Source organism: Phialemonium atrogriseum, assembly GCF_030411735.1.
Source record: "Phialemonium atrogriseum strain 8032-3 unplaced genomic scaffold QBC33scaffold_33, whole genome shotgun sequence".
In the NCBI taxonomy this organism is placed as follows: domain Eukaryota; kingdom Fungi; phylum Ascomycota; class Sordariomycetes; order Cephalothecales; family Cephalothecaceae; genus Phialemonium; species Phialemonium atrogriseum.
The window spans coordinates 137,938-161,804 of NW_026848170.1; the positions used below are offsets into that span (position 1 = coordinate 137,938).

The 23,867-nt window shown below is 57.8% G+C and overlaps 8 protein-coding genes across 8 annotated transcripts; 4 read left to right on the forward strand and 4 right to left on the reverse strand.

Moving 5' to 3' along the window:
• The first annotated feature begins 799 nt into the window (after window positions 1–799).
• On the forward strand, window positions 800–2,064 carry QBC33DRAFT_248223 (uncharacterized protein). The gene is made up of 2 exons (XM_060422976.1): window positions 800–1,375; window positions 1,455–2,064. Exons 1-2 carry the CDS (start codon window positions 986–988, stop codon window positions 1,773–1,775), a joined length of 711 nt encoding a protein of 236 aa, XP_060279444.1. The 5' UTR covers window positions 800–985; the 3' UTR covers window positions 1,776–2,064.
• Window positions 1,965–4,211, reverse strand: QBC33DRAFT_550215 (heterokaryon incompatibility protein-domain-containing protein; the record flags this gene model as incomplete). Its single annotated transcript, XM_060429056.1, has 2 exons — window positions 3,428–4,211; window positions 1,965–3,370 (listed from the first exon to the last, which is right to left on the reverse strand). Coding segments are annotated over exons 1-2 (1,642 nt in total), but the record flags the coding sequence as incomplete, so codon positions are not given.
• A 1,374-nt stretch (window positions 4,212–5,585) lies between these two features.
• On the forward strand, window positions 5,586–6,050 carry QBC33DRAFT_598781 (uncharacterized protein; the record flags this gene model as incomplete). Its single annotated transcript, XM_060431999.1, has 2 exons — window positions 5,586–5,618; window positions 5,667–6,050. 2 exons carry the CDS (start codon window positions 5,586–5,588, stop codon window positions 6,048–6,050), a joined length of 417 nt encoding a protein of 138 aa, XP_060279446.1.
• A 5-nt stretch (window positions 6,051–6,055) lies between these two features.
• Window positions 6,056–6,478, forward strand: QBC33DRAFT_598782 (uncharacterized protein; the record flags this gene model as incomplete). Its single annotated transcript, XM_060432000.1, has 1 exon — window positions 6,056–6,478. Exon 1 carries the CDS (start codon window positions 6,077–6,079, stop codon window positions 6,476–6,478), a length of 402 nt encoding a protein of 133 aa, XP_060279447.1. The 5' UTR covers window positions 6,056–6,076.
• A 269-nt stretch (window positions 6,479–6,747) lies between these two features.
• On the reverse strand, window positions 6,748–13,941 carry QBC33DRAFT_598786 (uncharacterized protein). Its single transcript, XM_060432001.1, has 3 exons — window positions 8,186–13,941; window positions 7,802–8,125; window positions 6,748–7,747 (listed from the first exon to the last, which is right to left on the reverse strand). Exons 1-3 carry the CDS (start codon window positions 13,928–13,930, stop codon window positions 6,917–6,919), a joined length of 6,900 nt encoding a protein of 2,299 aa, XP_060279448.1. The 5' UTR covers window positions 13,931–13,941; the 3' UTR covers window positions 6,748–6,916.
• Window positions 13,942–15,816: 1,875 nt separating this feature from the next.
• Window positions 15,817–16,942, reverse strand: QBC33DRAFT_499729 (uncharacterized protein; the record flags this gene model as incomplete). Its single annotated transcript, XM_060425654.1, has 1 exon — window positions 15,817–16,942. One exon carries the CDS (start codon window positions 16,940–16,942, stop codon window positions 15,833–15,835), a length of 1,110 nt encoding a protein of 369 aa, XP_060279449.1. The 3' UTR covers window positions 15,817–15,832.
• Window positions 16,943–19,478: 2,536 nt separating this feature from the next.
• Window positions 19,479–21,614, forward strand: QBC33DRAFT_550219 (S-adenosyl-L-methionine-dependent methyltransferase). The gene is made up of 11 exons (XM_060429057.1): window positions 19,479–19,638; window positions 19,719–19,760; window positions 19,829–19,922; window positions 19,981–20,003; window positions 20,076–20,094; window positions 20,163–20,285; window positions 20,367–20,389; window positions 20,503–20,540; window positions 20,609–20,746; window positions 20,832–21,251; window positions 21,336–21,614. The coding sequence occupies exons 1-11, from the start codon at window positions 19,588–19,590 to the stop codon at window positions 21,385–21,387; spliced, it is 1,023 nt and encodes a 340-aa protein (XP_060279450.1). The 5' UTR covers window positions 19,479–19,587; the 3' UTR covers window positions 21,388–21,614.
• On the reverse strand, window positions 21,441–23,818 carry QBC33DRAFT_550221 (general substrate transporter). Its single transcript, XM_060429058.1, has 5 exons — window positions 23,437–23,818; window positions 23,355–23,366; window positions 23,017–23,280; window positions 22,630–22,919; window positions 21,441–22,561 (listed from the first exon to the last, which is right to left on the reverse strand). Exons 1-5 carry the CDS (start codon window positions 23,521–23,523, stop codon window positions 21,607–21,609), a joined length of 1,608 nt encoding a protein of 535 aa, XP_060279451.1. The 5' UTR covers window positions 23,524–23,818; the 3' UTR covers window positions 21,441–21,606.
• Window positions 23,819–23,867: the final 49 nt, after the last annotated feature.

Sequence of the window (23,867 nt, forward strand, 5' to 3'; positions counted from 1 at the left end):
AAAGCTAGAGTTGCCTCGTAAAGGTTCTACGGGAAGCCTGCCCGTCGATACGATTATTAATTATACTGCATCGGAGATGTGATGATGGTTTGGAATGGCACCAAATATATAAAGGCGAGATAAACCGCCCCCATAAGGCGCTAAGCACCTTATCTCAGCCCCCAGACAGACCCTGAAACTGGGGGCCGTTGAGGAGACAGTCCAGAGAAGTCGGAATTACAGGCGACTTTTGAGATCGTTTGGGAGGGTCTTGTTATAAGATGAACCCATTGCAGTTATCGAGCGTAACGTAAGTATTTAATTGAGCTGAAGGAGATACTTATCGAATCGCTCGAGAGCTCGTCCTCTTCCACCATGTTGAGACCCAGCTGATTTCACTCCAGGGGAAGACAAAATCACATCAGTCAATCGAAGAACCCACTCCTCAGCTCTTATTGGCAAAGTGGCCAAGCCACAGATGATATTGGAGGATTGAGAGAAAAGACCATCACCAAGTCAACGGTGCTACAAATTATCACGATGACGTCTTGGCCCCCCAACTTTCCTCCCGCGCCGCCGCCATTGCTACCCGGACGGAACGTTATAGCCCGGCAACCCAGTTTTAAAAATTAGGGGGACGTTAATCAATAAGCTTACTCAGGGGAGCCAATTGGGGTGCAGCAAAATACCTGATCGAGCCGCTTCCTTTCCATAAATATCACGAACTTGCCAAAGACCAGTCATAGAAAAGGCGGGTCCCAATATGGATAAAGGACCATGTCGGGCACAATCAACTTGGTAAATCCTACGCGCAGTTTCTGGACCACCGAGTGCTGCAAACATCACCACCAGGTCCGACCTCCGACGAGGAAGCTTGAAATGTGAATAAATACACCCCGCTTGCCCCCTTCCCTAGATCGTCCGTCCACTTCATTCTTGAGCAAGCCCCTGACCAACTTCGAAACCCGGCTCCCGCTCCGAGAACCAAGGCCACAATTTATTAATCATGCAACTCAAGACATATCTCCCCTTCCTCCTGGGTGCGCTGTCCTGCAGGCCCGTTGTTGGCTGCGATGACCCAGACCTTGATGAACCCCCTTCGGCTCCAAATATCACCGAAGTGTCGTTCTCCGGGAACGGCTGCCCAAACGGATCGGTAATCGGCGACCTGAGGTCCGGCGGGGACATCATACTCAGCAACTTCTCCGCTGGAATCACCAGCAATCCCACCGACCGAACCAAGAATTGCATGGCCCATATTAACTTCGGCAGCAACCCGACGGGCTGGCAGTTGAGCGCCGATAACGTCACGCTCCGGGGCTACGCCGTAGTGGAAAAGGGAGCTACGGCTGTATTCTATTTAACGACGTTCTGGTCACAGGATGCTTCCAAAACGGTAAGTAATTAAGGGAGGGTGGCGAGATAAGCCACGGAAGAGCTGTCCATCGAATTAAATTAACCATCACCCCCCTTAGGAAACGACCCAGGAACAGCTCACAAACACGGACGACCTGCCCAAGACGGAATTCGTCGATGCTGTCTTGCCCGTTAACAATATATGGTCGCCATGCAACGCGAACGGCATCCTGAACGTCAACGTCCGGGTCGCCCTCACGACCCAGACCAAGGCAGATAACAGTACCCAGGCGTACGGCTATTTCGGCAAGTACGAGATTCCCGAGACCAACACCACCTATCCGGTCACCGAGGCCATCAACTTTAAGTGGAGGAAGTGCAACACCACGGCAGCGCTGTGGACGAAACAGAAGACCCTGCGGAGAGCGAGGATCGGGTGATTAATCTGGTTTGACGGCCGGTCTGTGTAGGAAGAAGCAACGGAACGGGCGGCGGGAACTTCATATTGTAATTATAGCACGACGGACACGGCTCTTAATAGCCCTCAGAAATGACCTCGAGGGTCGTCTTTTCTCGTGAGCTACCGCTCGCGGAATGCTAAGGAGAGGCAGACAGAACTGAACATTTTCCTTGAAGTTGGCAACGGAATCTCCGTCTAGTCATGTATATCTAATTATATCTACCTACCTTGAGGGAAACCAACGATGGGTGCCAGATCAAATCGTATCATATTCCTTACGTTGATGTCCTGTGTGTCCTCAGTAGAGTGTGCTGATAGGTTATATTTCCGACAACCGACAGAGAGAATGTCTGCTGGAGAGTGGTCTCAGCAGGACCAGGCACGTTTTCCTACGCTTTACCCCTTGCTCTGCCCCTCGAATAGCTCGGACATGACGCTGTTATATCGATGACAGAACGAGCTCGTCACCCTAAAATGATCTCCTTCCAGACAGCCCCATCCCCAAGGGCCTCCTTCAAGTCCGCCTTTCCGATTGACCCAATTGCAACCCGCTCCGCATACTCCCCATGCCAATCGATAAGCATGGCCATGTACCTCCATCCTTCCTCATCATCGATCCTCCCACCCTCGGCCCTCTCATCCCTGCCCTCGCAGAGAAGGATGAACTCCCTTTCCACTGGAACGGCATTCTTCTTGGCCCAGTCCCCCTGCACCGAGACGGTCCCCAGCTCGTGCCCGCTGCGCCCGAATATCCCCAGCCGGCGCCGGGTATGCTCGGGGCCCACGTCCTCGGCGATGCTCGTCGGCTCATCCAGCCTCAGCGTCAGGGAGACGGTCCAGAACTGCAGGAATCCGGATCCAGCCCGCTTGCTCAGTATGTCGGTCGTGTACGTCGGCGCAGGCGTAGGCGCATGTATCTTGAGGATCCTCTCGGTTGGCTCCGTGCGTGAACAGTCCAGGTCGCCGAAGCGGGGGTGGGACTTGGCGCCGTAGAAATTCAGCTTCTTCTTGGATGATTCGCTTGCCTTGTTGTGCGTGTGCACGAGGAAGCATTGCGTCGAGTCGTGGCTCAGCCGGTGGTACCAGATGACCCAAGTCCGCTTCCGGATCGCCTTCTGGACCCGGCGGATGCTGCGGTTGTACCAGTCCCATATCCGAGGGAACGAGCCGCCCACCCAGCCGGCCCAGGACCAGCTCGGGGCATTGGGTCGCCGGACCTGGTTCGAGAGCGGACCCCAGAGGAGGAACCAGTCGAAGTAGGCGGTCGGGATGCCGTGGCACAGGTCCGTCTTCAGTCGGAAAGAGAGCTGGGTAGCTACCCCGGCAAAGGCGTTGTAGACGTCCGAGTCAAAGGAGAGCACGCGCTCCGAGAAGGTTTGGATCAGACCTTCATAATTGCCGATGTCGTCCCCCTCAAAGGGGCCGCCGCCACGGCCCTCTTCCTCGCTCTTGCCCCTTATCTCGGCCTCCGTCTCAAACACGTGCTCTTGCCACTCACTGACGGATTTACAGCTGAAAACGACCTGCCCGCCTATGAAGATCAGAGATCGGGTGGCGAAATGCGTCTCCTGGAACCTATTACTTTGGTCAGCTTTACAACAAAGTCAGCCAAGAGAATGAAGGTGTCCTAACGTCCAACCGCGAGTGTAGTACACGGCATCCTTGATATAATCCTGCCATCGTGTCTTGAAAGCCAGTCGGAACCCTGGCGCAATCTCCTCGATGGGCTGGCGAACCCCCCGAGTTCCCGGATGGATGCCGGCAATACCTGCGTACGCATCCGCGCTGCTGGCGGCAACCACCACCAAGTGCGCAGCGCTGTACACCAGGTCCATCTTCTTGATCGTGTCCAACTTCTTGCCCGTGTTGTCGTCCTGAACAATGCACAAACTGTCCACCCACAAGTACCGGATGCCGACCTCCCTGGCCACCTGCATGGCGTCCTTGATCGTCTGCGGTATCTGCTTCAGATACTCGCGCTCCTCCAGGGATCCGGCCCGCTCAAGGTCATCGACGTTCGCCATTACGGTGGTGAAGAACTCCTGGCGACCCCAGACGTAGCTCAGCGCCGCGTAGCGACTCCCGCTCGGCACCTTCACCAGGCAGTTCTGCTCCACGTCGAGGCACCGAAAGTCCGGGATCTCGTCCGCCGGATGCGACCTGCCCATCTCCTGGATGGTGACAGCCTCCTGGCAGGTCTTGTCGTGGTGCGACTCGCAGGTGGACAGCCACTTCCGAGCGAGGGAAAAGTCGATCTGCTCCGCGCAGATGGGCCGGACAAAGTACGTGGCTGACGGGACGGGAGAGTCGTCGGCCAGAAGCGTGATCTCGGGGAACAGATTGAGGCTCTCGGACTGGATAAATCCGCCCGACAGCTTCCTCGCGTACGGCCTCAGGGTGCGGATCTCGGGCACGTGGCTCCACGGCGCGCTGGCGTCGGGCCTGGGCCCGTCGGTGTTCCAGCTCAGGTCAACGCGGACGGGCTCTCCGTCCTCGAAGCTCGGGACTCTGGCGCCGCCGAGGGCGTGCACGACTAGGCGGCATAGCGGGCAGAATTTCTTCTCTTTGATGTCCGAGACCTTGCCGAAGGAGATGCTGAGGTCGTCGGGCTGGTTGGGCTTGTTCCATTCTTTGTCGCCTGGGAGGACGACGAAGCGTCTTGGAGAGAGCTTTAGCAGCTTGCAGGTGTCGCAGAGCTGGTTGGCGGGAGGGGAGATATCGGTTGAGACACGGAGTAGGGGTGGTGCCTCGGGTGGTGCCTCGGGTGGTGCCTCAGGTGTTGCCTTAGGGACTGCGCTGCTGGGAGTCTCCGTGACGTCTGGTGGGTTCTTGATCGGACGAGCCGGGCCGTCCAGATTCTCCTCATCGGACTCCGTGGCCCGTCGTCGAAAACCGAAGCCGCACATTGTCACGGATCTGGGTACGGGATCAATTTGTCGAGTTAATTCGCGTCCACAGACTTTACATGGTAGCTGAAAGTGACTACGAATTGGCAGGACATGAGAAAAGCTGCAGCTGATATATCCGTGGACGAGTTCAGCTTCTCTCCGTCCCCCTCTCTCGGATTGCTCAGACCAATGAAAGACTGCAGCATCTCAGTCCTCGACGCCCCCTGGCCCATTCCATGCCCAATGAGGGGGTGCCATCTTGCTTGGGCTTACAGGCAGATCCTCACAGATGCCTTACCCCTCCTTGGTATTCATCATTGGCTTCGCCAACAGATACGGAACACCAATGCAGGCCACTACTGGGCCTGTGTTCAGCTGCTGATCGCTTCGATCAAAATAACGAATGCAAGTCGACCTGTCCCCTCGACGCCATTGTAAAATCGTGGCCCGCGACTCACTTCTTGGGAAGCTCAAAGTGCTGTTAATCGTGGAATTTTTTTTCTCTGTTCGAGCCAGCCGTTCTCCACATCCCACACTCGACAACAAATGATCAAGCACGCATGTCTCCTCTAGTTCTACGCACACTAGGGAGGGCTAAGGTAAGAACTAATACTTGGACTAATACTTGGAGGAAGTCATTCGTAAATATCCATCTCGTCCATGGCTTCCATAGGGGAATCCTGTACCCTATGGATCTGCTGCACCTGCTAGACTTGTCTGTTTAACTTGGTCCTACTCTCCCATACCTTGGTTTAGGTTTGGCATATTCCACATTCTATGTTGGGTGCCGGCCAGGCAGGGGCCGAATGCAAGGAGGCTGAGCCAATGATGTGATCCGCATACCATATTAACAAAATCCTGGACAACAACGCGCTTCTTCATCTAGATGATCTAAAGAAAGTATGGTGGAGGCCGAGAAACCGCGTCACTACAAGGTATAATGGGCACTTGTTGCTTGCGGAATTCGCGCTGACTGGCTCTAGTTTTGGCTAGGTTGCAGTCTCGTGTCTGGTTTAGCAAGGCGCGTTGGTAGCGATTGGGACAACGTCCTCTGGCTCAACGTCGATCACGGGACTTTGGGGCATGCGGTCCTGTGGACCACCCGGTGGCTCCCCCATATTGCGCAGGACTGGATCCGGACCTGGTTCCCGGGGCCGTTTCTACCCGGAACGGTCATCATCAAGAAGCTGAAAGCGGAATGGGAGGAGGAATTCGACACCGAGATACGAATGTACAACAAGCTCAAGCTCATACAGGGACAGGTAGTGCCTGTCTTCTACGGGGAGATTAGAGCTGACGGAACGGGGGCACTCTTCTTGTCGGATGTGGGGGGCAAACACCTGGGCGCCATCACCGATGGGGAATAGAATACAGCGCGGAAGAAATCGAGCGAATGGTTCGGGCGTCGCTCAAGGCGATACTGGGCCTGGGTGTCGTGCCGTACGATGCCAATCTTGTCAACTGCCTCGTTACGGAGGATCGGGTCGTCATTGTGGATCACGAACAAGACGAAGATGCTGAGGCCGGAGACGACACCCTAGATGAGCTTCTTGACTCGAAGGCAGAGGAGATCATGTATTGGTATAGCTACTTTCACAAGCCGCAGCCGCAGCCCGATACGCGTGGCACCAGGCCTAGGCCGACCGGGTGGAGTCCTCCGTCCACGGAGCTTCCTCGAGAAAGGGTTCCGCTCCTGTTAGGCCTCAAAGGCCCTCCGCCTCCTGGGAGGTCCTACTCGCCGCCTCAGTCCTCTCCGATTGAGGCTGACCGACCTTCGTCAGGGACGCGCGATTAGCTGGATATTTTCGGATAGTCTCGGGTAGTGTCGTAGGCAAGACAACTAGTTTCAAGCTCTGTGTCGAATACGACCATTCGGCGATTGCGGAGATGGAAACCTGGAAATACGGCGAGAAAACACAGTTGCTACGGATACCAAGAGATATATAAACTATGTAAGGCAAAACTTCGCAGAGCATTGCCGTTATGCAAAGGCATCGCAAAAAGGTTAGATACAGAGAAGATCAGAATGTGTTGCAAGCCTAGTAATAGACGAAGAAGAAGAAGAAGAAGAAGACAAAGAAAGAAAGCAAAAACCATCGCAAATAAAAAGGAAAGAAAAACACAAATCTCTCAGATAATAACAATCGTAGTGAAATGAAGCAACCTGATGTAAAACGTGAAAAACACCTCCCCAGAAAACACCCCTACACCCGGCACGCCACACTCATCAAGCCTACTTCTCAAACGAAACCAGCTCCGTCTTCTTCACAATTAGCTCCGCGATGGCGACAAACGACCCGCTGCTGAGCAAGTCGAGGATCTGCAGAGCAGCGCCCAGCTCGCGGGTGATCCAGTTGCGGATCTCGATGGACACGAGCGAGTCGAGCCCGTACGACACAATATCCTTGGTCGGGTCGAGCTCCTCGCGCGGCAGCATCAGCACCGACGCCGTCTTGTCCATCAGCGCCTCGACGACGATGGTGTGCGCCTCGGCGTGCGACGTCGCCCGCTTCAGCGCCGCGCCGGGCGACACCGCCGCCTGGGCGCCGCTCTCGGCGCCCTGCTCCGACGCGGCGCGCGCCACCAGCTCGGAGAACTTGCCGTCCGAGGACCAGAACAGGCTCGGGAACGTGGCCGCGGGCAGCTTGAGACCCGTGATCACCTGCGACCCGCACGTCTCCTCGGCCCGGCCCGTGATGGCGGCCGCCACGAGGGCGAGGATCTCCCGCTCGGCGATGGCCTCGCCGCCGATCTGCTCCATGACCTGCCTCTGCCTCTCGGCGTTCTCGGCCAAGTAGCCCGTGTCGCTGACGGCGGCGAGGTCGAGCGCCGTGGCGGCGAGGCCCTGGCGCCGGCGGAACTGCACGAACGAGTCCAGGAAGGTGTTGGCCGAGGCGTAGGCCGCCTGCCCATGGTTGCCGATGATGCCGGCCACCGAGCTCAGGGCGATGAAGAAGTCGAGGGTTGCGTGAGAGAGCGCCGTGTGGATGTTCCAGCAGCCGGCGACCTTGGACTTGACGACCTTGTCCCACTGGGTGAAGTCCATCTTTTCGAACAGGACGTCCTGGATGTTGTGTTAGTGAGGCAAGATAAGGGTGTTTGGAGTGATGACACTCACGTCTAGAACCATGGCACTGTGGATGACGCCCCGTACCGGCGGCATCTGAGCCCCAATCTCCCCGACCATGCGCTCAACATCCTGGCTGTCGGAAACGTCGCAACGGCGCAGAACGACGTTGGCGCCGAGGCTCTTGGCGTCTTCCATCACCTCGGCAACCTTGGCGGAGATGGTGTCCGACCGGGAGACGATGACGATGTTCTTGGCTCCCTTCCTGACCATCCACTTGGTCATGCTGCGGCCGATACCGCCCGTGCCGCCGATGATGATGTAGGTTGCATCGCTGCGGAGGATTCTGTCAAAGGTCTTTGAGGAATAGGTTGCCTGGACATTGGTGTTAGCTTCCCGTTTATAGTCTTGTTGGGAGGAGGGGAAAGAACATACCTTGACCATGTCGTCCGGCCCAGCAGTGACGAGAATCTTGCCGTGGACCTTCCCGGCCTGCAGCGTCCGGAAGGCGGCCTCAACATTGGAGATGGGGAACGTGGTGACAGGCGAGATGGGCCTGACAGCGCCGTAGGAAAGCAACCGGAGGACATCCTCAAGAAGACGCCTCATGACAAGGGGCCTGTCAGACGCAACAACGGTGAGGTCGACCGAAGCAAAGGTGGCGTTCTGCTCAAACACAGCCATGCCGAGCCCGGAGTTGGCGAGGATATCGCGCTTGCCAATCTCGACGAACCGGCCGAACGGCGCGACGCACTCCCACGTCGCCCGCAGCGCGTCCCCGGCCAGCGAGTTGAGCACCACGTCGACCCCACGCCCGCCCGTCGCGCGCTTCACACCAACGGCAAACGAAGTATCCCGGCTGAAGAAGATGCGCTCAGACGGGATGCCGTACGTCTCCATCAGGAACGCCTTCTTGGCCGTGCTCCCCGCCGTAGCGTACACCTCGGCCCCGACCATCTGGCACAGCATGATAGCCGCCTGCCCGACACCCCCCGCAGCAGCGTGGATCAGCACCGACTCCCCGCGCTGCAGATGCGCGACGTCAAACAAGCTGTAGTAGGCCGTGCTGAAGACCACGGGCACCGTGGCCGCCGTCTCGAGGGTCATGGAGTCGGGCACGCGCGCGGCGCTCGTGGCCCTGCACCGCACGAAGGTCGAGTAGGCGCCCTCGGAGCTGGCGCACACGCGGTCGCCCACCTTGAGGTGCGTCACGGCGGCGCCGACGGCGCTGATCACGCCCGCGCACTCGACGCCCAGGTAGGGGCTGGGAACCTCGCCCATCGACACCATGATGTCTTTGAAGTTCATGCTCGTCACCTTGACCTCGATGGAGATGTCGTCGGGTCTGAGCGGGGTCGCCGCGATGGCGTCGTCGATGAAGTGCAGAGTGTCCAGCGCGCCCTTGGTCCCGACGTGCAGCTTGAGAGGGCGCCCGGGCTGGTTGAAGGGCTGCAGGAAGGGGTCTGTCGAGGGGTTGGTGTGCTGCTCGACGAAGGTGTTCATCTCGGAGTCGTCGGTCACGCGGCAGACGCTGAGGGCGCCGCCTCGCTCTTGGAATTCCATGTCCGAGCTGGGGGTTGCGCCCTTGCCGAAGACGTGTCGGGCGACGTCGAATATCCGCTGCGACGCCTGGGCGGCAGAGAGCGGGGTGACGCCGTCGAGGTCGAGAGTGGCGAACTTCAGGCTCGTCTCGGAGCGGACGGTGCGTGCCAGGCCGAGGATCATGCCGAGGCGCGGATCCGTCGAGTCTGTGTGGGCTCCCCGGACGACCCAGAGGATGCCCTTTGCAGACTGGGCGAGCTTCTGCACGCGGGCAAAGTTGGCTGGATCGAGTGTTGCGAGCAGGGGCTGGTCCAGCTCCGAGATGACGACGCAGAGCTTGCCGTCCGTGTCGGCCTTGTCGAGGGATCCCATGGTGATGCTGGTCTTGCTGGACCCGCTGAATTGCGCCTTCAATGTCGACCCCAGCGCCTTCTCCTGCTGTGGCGTGCAGATGATGGAGATGCTCTCCGATAATTCGGGGGTGTGGGTGGCGGCGACAACAACCTCTGCGCCGTTGGTCTCGGCATCCGTCTTGGTGTCCTCGGGAGACGACAGCGGCTCCCAGGTCATCTTGTAGCATAGCTCGCGGGTAGAGGCCTTGTCTGATAGACCTCCCGTATCCAGGAACGGATCCACGACGAGCCCGTCCATGCTGATCAGCTCCGAGGCGCCGTCCTCGGTGGTCGCGAACATGGTGATCTTGGTGGAGCCTGGATTCTTAAAGTCCGGATTCCCCTCGCCGTAGAGGCGCAGCCGATCGCCGGGCGCCCGGCAGACGTCGGCGGAGATGGTCAGGCTCTTGAAGAAGCGCGGCATGTACAGGGCGGCCAATTTCCCGCGGCCGGCGCCGAGGATGACCCAGGCGGCGTGGGTGAACTGGTCGAGGAAGGCCGGGTGGATGATGAGGGGCGACTCGTGGCCCTTGGGCATGCCACGGCTCGTGTCGGGCACGACAATGTCGGCCACGCAGTTGGTGTCGCTTCCCGTGCAGTTCTCCATCGACTGGAACTGCGCGTTGTACTTGGCCGACACGCCCTCGAGCTCGCGGTACAGCTCCTTCGGATCGACGGCGACGCCGCTGCTGCTGCTGCAACCGGCGGCGACCTTGGCCTTGCGCTCCTCCAGCGAGGCCCGCTCGTCGGCTGCCGTGTCGTGCACGGCGTTGGTATCCGTGCTCTGCTCGACGCGGATCAGGCCGCGGCAGTGCTCGATCCAGTTGCGGTCCCGGTTCCACGAGAACACGCGGAACTCGTCCCAGTCCTTGGACGACTGCCGCGTCCCCTCGGTGTAGGCCCGCAGGGTGATGTTGACCTCGGCGTCGGACCCTTCCTGGATGACGAGCGGGCGGCTGATGGTCACGTCCCGGAAGGCGAACCGGTCAAACGACTTGGCCGCGAGCGCAGCCCTCTGCGCCGCCGCCTCGACCGCCATGGCGAGATAGCCGGCCATGGGGTAGATGATCATGTCCTGCATCATGTGGCCGCGCACCCACGGCAGCTCGTCCGCGCGGATCACGTTGCGCCACGTCGGCTCGAGCTCGTTGGAGTAGTCGGCCAGCGCGCCGACCACGTCGTTGCGAGGGAACGGCCGGTGGAGGTGGTTCTTGCTGATCCGCGACTCCCACCAGTACCGCCTCGTGTGGTCCCACGGGTATTTGGGGATGTTGGTCAACACCTCGAGCGCCTTGGCGGGAGGCACGGGGAAGTTGATGGCCTCGAAATCGAGCATGGCGCCGTGCGCGAAGAGAGACCCGGCCAGGTTGAGGGCGGTCTCGACTGCGTCCTTGTTCCGTTCAAGGCAAGACAGATAGAGGGGCTTCTTGGTCAGGCTTTCCATGGCCTTGAGTACCTGCTTTACGGGGCCTCCCATGGCCGAATGGGGTCCGATCTCGACGAGCAGGTCGATCTTCTCGCCTCCCGCCGTGGGCGTGCACATCTCGGTGAGAGCCCCGGAGAACTGCACTGGCTGGGTGAGGTTGCGGACCCAGTAGGAAGTCGTGAGCTCGGAGCAGTCCACGCGATGGCCCTTCAGCGACGAGTAGAAAGCCACGTCCGACTTGGCCGTCGGCACGAGCTCGCCGACGGCTTTGCCATACCAGTCGGCCACCAGCTCCATGTGGTGGGAGTGGTAGGCCGTGTCGACGCGCACCCTCCTGTTGAAGAGCTGCTTCTGCTCGATCTTGGCCTGCAGCTCGGCAATGGCCTCCTCGTCGCCCGAGGCCGTGATGCTCCCGGGGCTGTTGACGCAGGCGATGGTGGCCTTGCCGGCCTTGAGCGTCTTGATCAGGGGCATGATCTCGCTCGGTCCGGCGCCGACGGCGAGCATGCTGCCTTGGAGCCCGGGGTGGGCCGCCTTCAGCTGTAGCACCGACTGTCCGCGGTAGTACGCGACGGCGGCACACTCCTCGAGGGTGAGAACGCCCGCAGCATACGCGGCGCCGATCTCGCCGCTGGAATGGCCCACGACTGCTTTGGGGTGGACCCCCCACGCGGATAGCTGGTCGACCAGGGCAAGCTGGATGGCCGTGCAACTGGGCTGGCTGAGCTCGGCGTCGGAGAGACGGGAGGTATCCTTGTCGCGGTTGAGCTCCTCCATCAGGCTGAAGCTCGCGCCGAGGCGGGCCAAGCAGGCGTCGAACTTCTCGAGCGACTGCTTGAAGATCGGGTACGCGCCGACGAGTTCGCGCCCCATGGCGTGCCACTGTGCGCCCTGGCCGGTGAAGACGAACCCGATGTTGGGCTGGGTGGTCGTCCTCACGGGGTTCGATGGCGCCATGGAAAAGGCCGAGGTCAATGCGGCGCCGTCGGCAGCGCAGACGGCGGCCTTGTAGGGCAGGAACGACCTCCTCTGGCCCAGGGTGTAGGCGAGGTTGGCCATCAGGTTCCACTGGAAGGCCACTGGGTGGCGCTCCAGATACACGGTCACGTTCTGCATCTGGGCGGCGAGGGATTCCTTGCTGTGGGCCGAGACCACGAAGAGGCGGCGGGGCTCGGCGTACTCGCCATCCCACGCCGTCGGGATGTTCAGGCGCTTGGGGGGTGCCTCCAGCACGGCGTGGGCATTACCGCCACCGAAGCCGAAGCTGTTGACGCTGATGTACTTCTTGCTCTTCGGCCAGGGGATGAGGTTCGAGGGGACCTTGATGCCCCACTTGTTGAACGGGATCTCCGGGTTGCCCTTCTTGAAATCGTAGTTGGGCAGCACGTAGCCCCTCTGCAGCATCATGGCCGACTTGATGAGGGACACGATGCCGCTGGCGCCCTCGAGATGGCCGATGTTGGTCTTGACGGAGCCCACATAGAGCGGCTTCCGTGAGTTTCGGCCCTCGGCGAACATCTTGTGCAGCGCCCCCATCTCGAGCGGATCGCCGACCTTGGTTCCGGTGCCGTGCGCCTCGACGTATCCGCAGTCCTTTGGGTCAAGGCCCGCGTCGCTGTAGACCTTCTTCATCAAGTCTAGCTGCGCGTCTGCGTTGGGCATGGTGATGCCGTTGGTGCGCCCGTCCTGGTTGACGCCCGTTCCGACGATGACCGCCCGGATGTTGTCGTTGTCCTTCAGGGCGTCGGCGAGGGGTTTTAGGATGACAACGCCCGCACCCTCGCCTCTGCCGAACCCGTTTGCCCGTGAATCGAAGGCGTAAGACCTCCCGTCGCTGGACAGGAGACCCTGGGAAGACATGGAGACGAAATGGTCCGGAAGAAGGTTCAAATGGCTCGAAGCCAGCACTACGAGAGACGAGTCGCCGCTGTGGATGCTCTGCATGGCGAGGTGCAGCGCCGTCAGACTGGATGAGCAGGCCGTCTCGACCGTGTGGCTGGGGCCACGGAAGTCGAAATAGTACGAGATCCGGTTCGACATGAGCGAGGGCGCGTTTCCGGTAGACTGGTACATGGGAGCCGTGTCCAGGTCTCGCAGGTTGTTCAGCTCGTAATCGGTGAAGGACCCGCCGGCATAAACGCCGACATTCTTTCCGACAAGTTTGTGCCTGGGGATGCCGGCGTTCTCAAGAGCTTCGTAGGTGCACTCGAGGATCAGACGGTGCTGAGGGTCCATCGAGATGGCCTCCCTCTCGGTAATGTTGAAGAACGGGGCATCGAACAGGGCCACGTCTTCGGTCAGGAAGCAGCCGCCGACGGGATTGAAGCAGCCCAGCTTGTCGGGATTGGGATGGTGGTAGCCGGCCTTGCTGAACCTCTCCTCGGGCATCTCGCACCAGCCGCTGCGGGCACGACAGCAGAGCTGGTAAAATTCTTCCGGGTCCGAGATTCCACCGGGGAGGCGGCAGGCCATGCCGATTATGGCGACAGGTTCGAACTTGGTTCCGGTAGCGGGTTGAGCGGCACCGTTGGCAGCAAAGTACCCATTGGTGCCATTGGTGTCATTGGTGCCATTGGTTCCGTTCGTTCTGTGAATACCGTTGGTGCCGTTGGTGCCGTTGGTGCCGTTGGTTCCGTTGGTGCCGTTGCTGGCGCCATTGGTGCCGTTGGTAAAGAAGGCATACGTGGGCTCTCCCGGGGATGGGGTTCCTGGGGTGGTTATCCCAGGCGTCGACCCGTTAGACGCATTGTCGGCCATCTCGGTGGCAGGTGTTGACGGTGCCGAGCTCAAATCTTCGATCTGAACGGCGGAGGGCGACATGGCTTCCAAGGTGGAGAGAGTGGACAAGGTGAATCGTCACGATTCGGAATCGGAGATCCGGTTATCTCAGCCCGAGCAAGCAAGCAAGCACTGCTTGGAGACATGCAACAATAGCATGTGCAGCAGCTGCTAAGTCGAACTTGACGGGGATGTACCGGGGGCGGCGGTTGGGGGTAAAGAAAGCGAAGAGCACCAGCTGGAACTGCACTTGCCCGATGGCGCCCAAGGCATCGGTATAAGAGGTAAAAAAAAAACAGGTTGGACTTCCAAGCACTGGTTTCCAGCCACGAATCCACCAAGCCCATCTCATTCCCCATTCTGTTCCGCATTCTCCTATTGCCCATGCCATATCCGTCAACTTGCTTGTTCCGAGCCGGCAGATGAGTTTGGAGATGGCTCCCATGAGTGCCAAGACTCTTAAATACCGTTGCCAGTTAGGCGAGGTCGTGGGAAAAGTGGAAACGCCCGCATTTGCTACGGAGCTTGACCCGCAAATTGGCCAAATCGGGTATTTCGCCTCGTCGTTTGACGGGGACTATATGGGACTTATACCCCCGATTAAAGCCACCCGGCACTGCTCAATTACGGGCCAATCCACATAAAACGTAGAATTTAAACTGCTGCCAATCATCCCAATATATTGCTTAAACATGCCCTATCTGACTATCTGAACAATCCCTTCCATCAAACCGCCACCGAAACCAACAACGTTCCCCCCCTCCCCCCCCCAATAATATCGCCCGCCCCCTCCCCTTGCATTCCCGGGTCTTGGCGCTCGCCCGGTTACAGCACTCCTGCGTAGTCAGAACGCGCGTCTCACTTAAGGACCCTTGGGGTTCTTATCTTTTGTCAATTATTGCTCCTCGATAAGTGATCTGATAGTAGCAGCTGTCGATCACTAATTGCTTCTCCGGTCGCGGGGCCGTTATCACCCTCCGGAGTTGCCACTGGGTCCTCACAAAAGCATATGTCTTTATCTCTCGTACGCGGAGTAGAGCATCATATGAGGGAGAACCCTCGAGCCACCGACTGGTGGCCAATGCTTGGTTCACTGCTCTTCGAGCTCTGATGCCGATCTGGCGGATGGCATAACTTGGGCGCGGTACTCCTTCTATTAATCACCCCTCGTGGCCAGTTAATGAGCGGCTGAGATGCCTACTTACTGGTCTGAAAAGAGGGAGTCCCCTGGCGATCAGCCGGCCCGGCTGCGCGGCTATCCTACACATCTTTCACCGAGTTGAAGTGTCATGCCGTTTAAGAGGGTGCATTAAATCCTGGCCTATAGTTTCCCTGTTATGCAGCTTCGAAGCTTCCGTAGGTTAAGCGAGCTAAGAGGACGCGCATGGGCGCTAAGTTACAGAACGCCGCCTCGTCATGGGTGGCATGCTAGCTCTATTAGCTACTAAGCACAGCTCCTCCTCCTCCCCCCGCGGGACGAACCTGAGGAAGCACCTACTTTCGGGACAACCCCTCCCAGCTTAGAGAATTGATTAGCACCAGGAGATGGGGGTACGACGATACAGCGAGCTCGGTCGACCATGAACCTTTTCTAGAGCTATAATTAGATACTGATGACGGATACTCAAGTCGGTTTTGTGTTGGAACATTCACGGCCAGAAATAACACATTCCTCTAAAGTTGAACGGGTAGAATTAGTATGATGGAGTCCACAGTTTTTGCTGCCGGACAAGGCAATGCTATCAAGGCTTTTTTTCGGCCAGAACGTCGGGCATGGGTTCTCTCTCGTTGAGTCTGAAGCATGTTTGTCCGGTGCCCTGGATCTTCGGTTACGCTCAAGGGGGAGGTCAACAACGATACCCTCTATTCTCCCTGGGTCTAGACAAAAATGAAGGCCTCGGTCCCAATAAGCCATGCTAATACTAACTCCTCCTCTGGCGATCCTTACTTCTTCCTACGAAATATGATCCACACCACATCCCTTGCCCAGCCAAGCCAGCCCCTGACCATTGCAAAAGCATATAATAGGCGGGTATATCTGTAGAAGAATGCCTCCATATGCTCATAGTCATGAGCATAGCACTCCCACACACCCTTCGTCTCGTCCCCTGGGCTAGGTATCCCGACCAGCCGGATCTCGCCGTCTTCGCCGTCTTCGACCTTCATCCTCGGTCCGATCACCACGGCGCGGCCGGCGATCATCCTATCCGCCATGAACCGCGTCCCCGCGTCGACGACATCCCGCAGCTCGCCCAGCCCGCCGCCGGCGAGGACGAGCATCACGGGGTTCGCCAGCATGTTGGTGTCGATGAAGCACGGGCAGATCATGTTGACGCGTATCCCCCGCTTCAGCGCCGTGCCGCGCAGACACCTGAACAGCGCCGTGACGCCGTGTTTTGACACGGTGTAGTCCGCCGACCCCATGAGCGGCATGATGCCGGCTATGGACCCGATCAGGAGGATGTGTCGGTCCCTGAACGGCCAGCCGGCCTTGCCGTCGGCGCTCAACTTGTCGGGCGGCGTGGTGTTCCGCGGCAGCCAGAACAGCGCCAGGTGGACCGTGTACATGACCCCCGTCAGGTTGACGTCCACGACCTTGAACTTGGGCTCGGGCGGGTTGTTCCCGTCCAGCCCCTGCGGGTTCTCGAACCCCGCCGTGGGCGGACCGCCGCCGTGCGCGATCCCCGCGTTGGGCACCACGGCGTCGATGCCGCCTGTCGGGCTCAGGCGGGCGGCCGTCTGGAACAGCGACACCTGGCTCTGCCAGTTGGTGACGTCGGTGAACTGGAAGTGGTGGTGCGGCGACCCCGTCGACGTACGCAGCTCGGCCACCAGCTCCTGGCCCGCGGCCTCGTCGACGTCGCCGACCACCATGTTGGCGCCGTGCGCGGCCCAGGCCCGCGCGAAGGCCGCCCCAATCCCGGACGCGCCGCCCGTTATCAGTATCGTCTTGCCCGCCACGCCGGCCGGGTCGAAGGGCGCGGTCGTGTCGACGGGGCCCGAGAGCCCGATCCTCTCCGCCGAAGGGTGGGGCGTGTCTTGTGCGGAGGCCATGCTGATCTGGCCCGTTTGGATGGGAATAATTAGCCGGGGTAATACCTGGGAAAGGGCGAAGGGCGAAGGGGGGCTGGGGGGCGGGGGAGACGCAGAGGGGACTGGGAGGAGAAACTGAGAATGTTAAAAAAGAAAACACGTGTTGAAAGTGGTGAAACTGAATGACGTCGGGATACCCGTTATTGCTCTTCTCCACACGCATTGCAATAAGAGTGGTCGGGTATAGGTGGGTGGAATGCCCCAAGGGTGACTACAAGGGGGGTTCACACTTTCAGGAACCGATTCTGGGGTCTACCTCATGCAATCAATATTATTATTACTAACAGCTCCGTAAAGAACACACGCGCTTCGGAAGTCGTCAATATTGCCGCATTGGGGAGAATATAGCTGATACAAAGTGCCCTGCACCAAAGGGAGGCGACTTGCTTTACAGATTGTCAGTGCTAGCACTCCGCGTCGGATGTCGGCACCGTCTCTACTATGTTCACCACTACGCACTACGCACTGCTTGCTTTCTAGTCGATGTCACCTTGCCTACCACTGATTGTACCGTTTCTTTTCCTTGGCAAGCTTATTCTGCCGTGGTGCAGGTGGCAGGTAACTCCGAGGACGGGAAGGCTGCTTGGCACTGCAACGATGGCGTTCTGGAACATCATCTCTTGGCTCGTTTTTGTGTGTGTGCGTGTGTGTGTGTGTTTGACACGGCTTACCAAACGAGAAGACTGCCGTCTTTCGGAACTCCCAGGTTACCATAGTAGTGTACCTGCATACGACAGGCAAGAATAAGGGCAAGGCATCATCGAAGATGCATCGAGCTGCCACATTACATCTTGGCCCTTTTCCCGGATAAGCTCAATGGATGAAACGTGTGCTCCTACCTCCCTTTGCCTTAACCGGGAGCTGTATCATTAGCACCGTCGCTGCTTAACATGGCCACGGAGCTTAATTTAATTTTGCCGGCAGTTGACCTCCACGCTTTGTATCCGCTCCATCCCGCCGCGGCTGAATCTAGAGGCAAGGTGGAGGTGCACGTCACCTCACGCCATAAAATCGTCAAAATGCCAAGCCTTCCCATCGATTACAGCTCGTAAAATCAAACTCCTTTTGTCGTTCGAGTCTTGCACGGGTCTCGTTTATGTGGAACGATCTAGGCTGGTGAGATCCAGGGGTATCTGTGAGCCAAGGCTGGCTAGATCACTGCTGCACCGCTAATTATAGCCAAGCCCTGTTAACCTTACGTGTAATTATCGACCAGGTAGGAGATATCTGGTAAAGTCAATAACGGGCTCAGTTCTCCTTCTGGTAAACTCAACTTCAGCCTCTTGATAAGTTATTTATTATGGACGAGAGAAGGTTTTGTCGGCCATTAATTAATTAGTTTGAGGAACCAAGGTTCTGGCAACCCTCATGAACGTTCATGTTGTTGTTTTTTTTGGGGGGGGAGGAGGGATTTCATGGTCGAAGTTTCTCATTCACCATTTGGCTATCCCAAGCTGTGGGTGTTAAGATCGATCTGGAAGACTTATGTACGTTTTCATAGCCTCTACTCTTTGGCCATCTACATTGTAATTATCTATCCCTCCCTAACACGAGAACCTGATGGCTAATGGCCCTTAAGCTGAGGCAAACTGCGAGCGTATTGCGAACATCTGTGAGAGCCATCAGCCAAGTCCGCTCCTTGTGAAATCCACCGGAGCAAATTGGACTGAATCGACACACCAGAGAAGGAGTTCTTGATGAGTTTTGCACATCAATAACTGCGAAGTCGTATCGATGGAGATGTCCTTGATGGGCGGCCAGATGCGGATGCCCTCCTCAATGTTGGCGGGAGCCTGTGGGTCTCGGCGTCGGAGGATCGGAGTGGATACCCGGCCCCAACTCCGGAGTCGATTTGTGTGTGCCTGGGCCGCTTACAGACGTTTGGGCTCGTGATGGTGTAGACAGGTATGGAGTGGAGGTCGCTGGCTAATCAAGGGGTTGTGGGCGGAGTTCAGATTCGGCGTCCATTTGGTCGAGGCCAGCCGGACAAATGCGCGGAGCATGTCTTGGCGATGTCTCGGCAACGGGTTCTTTTTACCAATGCCGAGTTGAGGAGTGGGATTGAGTCAGGTCAAGCCGAGGGGGTTCGGAGGAAGGAACCGGAGGAGTGACACAACCACCGGGCCCAGCCTGACGATGTCATTGTCTGAGGGCACCATCGCGATCATTCCCATGGCAGGCAGCTGGTCCTCGGTCTACAAAGGTCTCGCCCCTACTTTATCGTGCCACTTTTCCGAATCAGACGTCCATTGCTTTCATTATTGGCTCTCCTGCATGGCGCGGAGCAAGCATTGGACATCCGCTGCATAATCGCAGATGTGAGCCCAATCAACACTGTTACCAACACATGCGCTGCTACTCTCTTGGCATTCGGGGAACTCTCAGTCTTGCCCGAGCGGCAAGAAGGTGGGGGGTTCATGCAGAGACACAGCAATGTCGCAAACGCAAAACTGGCCGTCTCTCCCCGTTTTTGTTTTATTTCCCTCGCTCCTTCTCCCCTCTTTCGAAGAATATCCCCTGGCCAGGTCCCCAAGGAAGACTTGGTGCACAAGCAGTTCTTATTCAGCTAGCTTCAAGCGGCCCGACCTCTTCACTTTACGTCCAGGATGGCCAGCAGTATTCCTCATGCGCCATCGCCTGCTGATGACGAGCCATTGGTAATTATGCCACGCCGACAGCAAAGATGTCGAAGATGTCGTTTGTTCTGGGGAGACATAATGCTAACGTTGAGATACAGGCGGCTGACGACTTTTCTGACGCCGATTCGGCACTCGGAGTGGTGAGTTTGCCTCTTCGAGCCTCCCTACCATGACTTGACTGCGGTCGCTGAACTCAGGTGGGCCTCAGAACCCCGAGGACATCTCGACAGCATCGCTACGGTCGAGCATCTACAATTACCACCAGGAGAATGGCCGGCAGTATCATGCCCTTAGCCAAGGAAGTAAGCTTCGATCAATTGTTCAAGGTGTAGTAGGATAATATCGCTTACAGCCGTTCAGAATACGTATGGCCGAATGACGAAGTGCGTAAGCCTGGGTGAATCCTCAAGACGAGCAAACTTGAAACGATGATTACTTACAAGGCCGGCGTCTAGGAAGAGAATAATCGACTCGGTGCGTGACATGAGAACGATGCGACGCTTGGCCGAGCCACCAACAAGCTGATAATTATAATTAATTAGATATCCAAAACCACCATCTTCTCTTGACCTTTGGAGGCAGGCGACACTTTGCGCCTGGCGCCGATACAGCAAAGCGCGTTCTCGACGTCGGGACCGGAACTGGTATATGGGCCATCGAATTCGGTTTGTCCTTTTTCTCTCGCCAACTATGACCCCCTAATTATATTTTCACGGACCTCAGCTGACACTTATCAATCACACCAGCCGACGAGCATCCAAACGCAGAGGTATGGAAATTCGTCGTCACGAGACGGCCATCTCTTGCAACTCCCCTCCACGACTAATTACTGGACTGCTGAGCTACTGAACTAGGTAATTACCACTGACGTGGCTCGTCTAGGTTGTTGGAGTAGATCTCAGCCCAATACAGCCGTCTTTGTAAGTAACCTAGGAAAATCCAGCCTGGGGAGCTGCGCCAGGAGTATCACATCTGACAGACTTGGCAGTATTCCTCCCAACTGCGAGTTTGAAATCGACGACGTCGAGAAGGAGTGGACGTGGTCCAAGAAATTTGACTACATCTTCAGCCGGATGATGGTTGGCAGCTTTGCGGACTGGGCGAAGTTTACGAAGCAGGCGTACGAGTAAGTCGTCCTCAACCGTCCCCCCCCCCCCCTTTTCTCTCCCCCTCTTTCCTTCTAGCCCAGCTAACGCCATCAATCCCCGCAGTCGGCTGGAACCAGGCGGCTGGCTCGAATTGATCGACATCGGCTTTCCCCTACAATCCGACGACGGCACGCTCAACGACGACCAGGCCATCGTGCAGTGGATCAACCGTATCATCGAGGCGAGCCGCAAGATGGGACGCGATGTGACTGACGCGGCGCACCACGACCGGCGCCTAACCGAGGCCGGCTTCGTCAACGTCGAGAGGAGGCTCTTCAAGTGGCCGACGAACACGTGGCCACGGCTCAAGAAGCACAAGGAGGTTGGCCGCTGGACGCTGGCCAACGTCGACGGCGGGCTCGAGGGACTCAGCATGGCGCTGATGACTCGCGGCGGCGGTATGACCAGGGAGGAGGTGCTGGCCTCACTGCCCGACGTGCGGAGGGACCTGAGGGATCCGAGGATTCACGGCTACTGGCCTATGTAAGACCCTTTTCCATGCTTTGTTGTTGATACTGCCTGGAGCAAGGAGTCGGGAGTGGTTGCTGATGAACTCTGCTTTCCCAGCATTGTGGTGTACGGCCAGAAACCCAAGGAAGGCGCCCAGAAAACCGAATGATTGATTAGTGGCAGCAAGATCAAGATGGGGACTGTCGATCCTGCATATGAAGGGAAGGATATGAGGGGTGTGGATTAAAAAACTATTACGGCTTATCTCACTGTCTCCGTTCTCTGTCTCGCTGTCTCGTTGTCTCTTTGTCTTCCTGTCTCTGCAGCTCTCGCTCTCGCTCACGCTCTCTTCTCCGTGTGTCTCCTAGCAAGCATATCAAACAAGCAGTTATCCACGCTTCTCGGGGTCCCCAGTAACCTCTTCCTCCACCATATCAGGCTCAACACTGAGTTCCTTTGCATGCGCACCGGCATTCCTGTCCTGCAGCCTCGTGATATCCGCGCCGATGCCGGTGCAGACGTACTTCTTGAACTTCCTCGTCGGTACCCGTGCGGCGAACATCTCGTCCAACTCCTCCAAGCTCCTCCCCTTGAGCTCCGGCAAGAAGAAATATGCCCAGACGAGCGCCAAGAAGGAGCAACCTCCGTACACGAACCCGACGCGGCCTCCGAGGTTACCGTATCCCTCGTCCTGCACGTAGGGATTGACGTAGGTGATCAGCAGCACCATGCAGAAGCTCACAAACGTCGCCGTCATGATGGTCTTCTCCCTGACCGCCGCCGCCGCGGCCTCGGCCGTGGTGATCCACGTGCAGCTGCCCCAGCAGCCGCCGGCGATGGCCTGGTAGATGAGGATGGCGCCGACGCAGCCCTGCGCCTTGGCGCCCTGGACGTGCGTGTACGACCCGAGCCCCGCGACGACCCACATCAGCACGCCCATGAAGAAGGCCGACACGATGAGGATGGGCCGCCGGCCGATCTTGTCGGTCGCGTAGAAGGCTAGCGTGATGCCGCCCAGCTGGGTTGCGTTCTGCGCGATGTAGATCTGCAGGCTGTTCTGGATGCCGATGCGCTGCAGGAACAGGACGAGGTAGTTGTTCATGAAGGCGTTGCCCTGGATCTGCTGCATGAGCTGCACGAGCACCGCGATGAGGGTGCGCCGCAGGTTGGAGCCCTTGAAGCAGTCGAGGTACGTGGTGTTGGCCGAGAGATCCAGCTGCTCCTGGAGCGCCGTCTCGATGAGGCTCAGTTCGTACGAGACTTCTTGCGAGGTTGCTTGGCCTTTGCGGAGGGAGGCGAGGGCTTTCTCGGCGTCGGCGCGGCGGCTTTTCATGAGGAGCCATCTGTAAAGGGTTGTTATTACGAGTGCTTTCTGGGATAGGGAGGATCAGTAGATCAGAAAATCACATACCTGGGCGACTCGGGCATAAACCAGATACCGCACAGAAGGATGACGGGAACCGCGGCTTGGGCAATCATGACGGGCCTGTACTGCCACTGTCCGGTCAAGGTCCTGGACGTGCCGTAGATGCAGCTGGCCGAGACGATGTTGCCGACAATCTGCCACCACTGGTAAAAATTGACAAGCGAACCCCGGATAGCAGGAGGAGCCAGTTCGGCGCTGTAGGTCGGGATGACGTTGGCTTCCATGCCCATCGAGAGACCGTTAATGGTGCGGCCGACAACAATACCCCAGTAGGACTGTTACGAGATGCAAAGCATTAGTTAGTAACTGACTTCTTCATCTTGGGAGTCGTCTAGAACGAAGGAATTGGGTCGTAATTTGGCGGGGACTAACCGGAACAGCGCACTGAATAACCACACCAATGATGGAGATGATGGAAAGCACGACAATGGTCTTCTTCCGCCCCAGATAGGCGCTGCAATATCCTCCGGCAATACAGCCCAAGGCCATGCCCGCATTGGGCGTGCCGGTGCCAGCAGACTGCCACGAGGCTGGGATCACATTCGGCTGTCCAGGACCCTTAGGGACACCATAGTCATCGGCAAACTGTTGAAGGCCGAGGCAGGACGACCACCATGCAAGATCGAAGCCGAAGTTCTGGATTTGACACGGTTAGGGGGAGGAAGGGAGGAAGAGAGGGACGGTGCATGTCTGCCGGTTGGAGAACCCACAAAGGAGCCGAACTGAGGGATGGATGCGTTAGTCAAGGGTCCAAGAGAAGTGGCAAGATGGTGGACAGTGGGGACGACTCACCGAAACAAACATGTATATCCCAAGCACCCGCCATGTCATCTCTGACAGGAGGCGTGGCTTGTGGAAGTTGATGCCCATGATACCCATGTTGCTGACGAGAACGAGCTTATCAGGACTAAAGATTCAACTCTGATGTCCACTCTGAGTAAGAAGGCAGGGCAGGTTGCATGGTCGCAGAGAGAGGCCGCGATGCCACGTTCTTATGTAGCACTCAACCTCCGCTCTCCAGTGCTCAAAGGAAGTGATATTGATATCTTTTGCGGGGGTGGCACTGGACGCCACAATCTCCAGACTCCACAGACTCCAGACTCCTCGGGCCCTGATTGAGGAGTCTTTCGCTTCACAATCTCCAGACTCCACCATGGTTGCAAATAGCGCGGCTGTTGCCCGTTGCGCGTTGGAGAACACTTGCGCGTTGCGCAACTCTGATA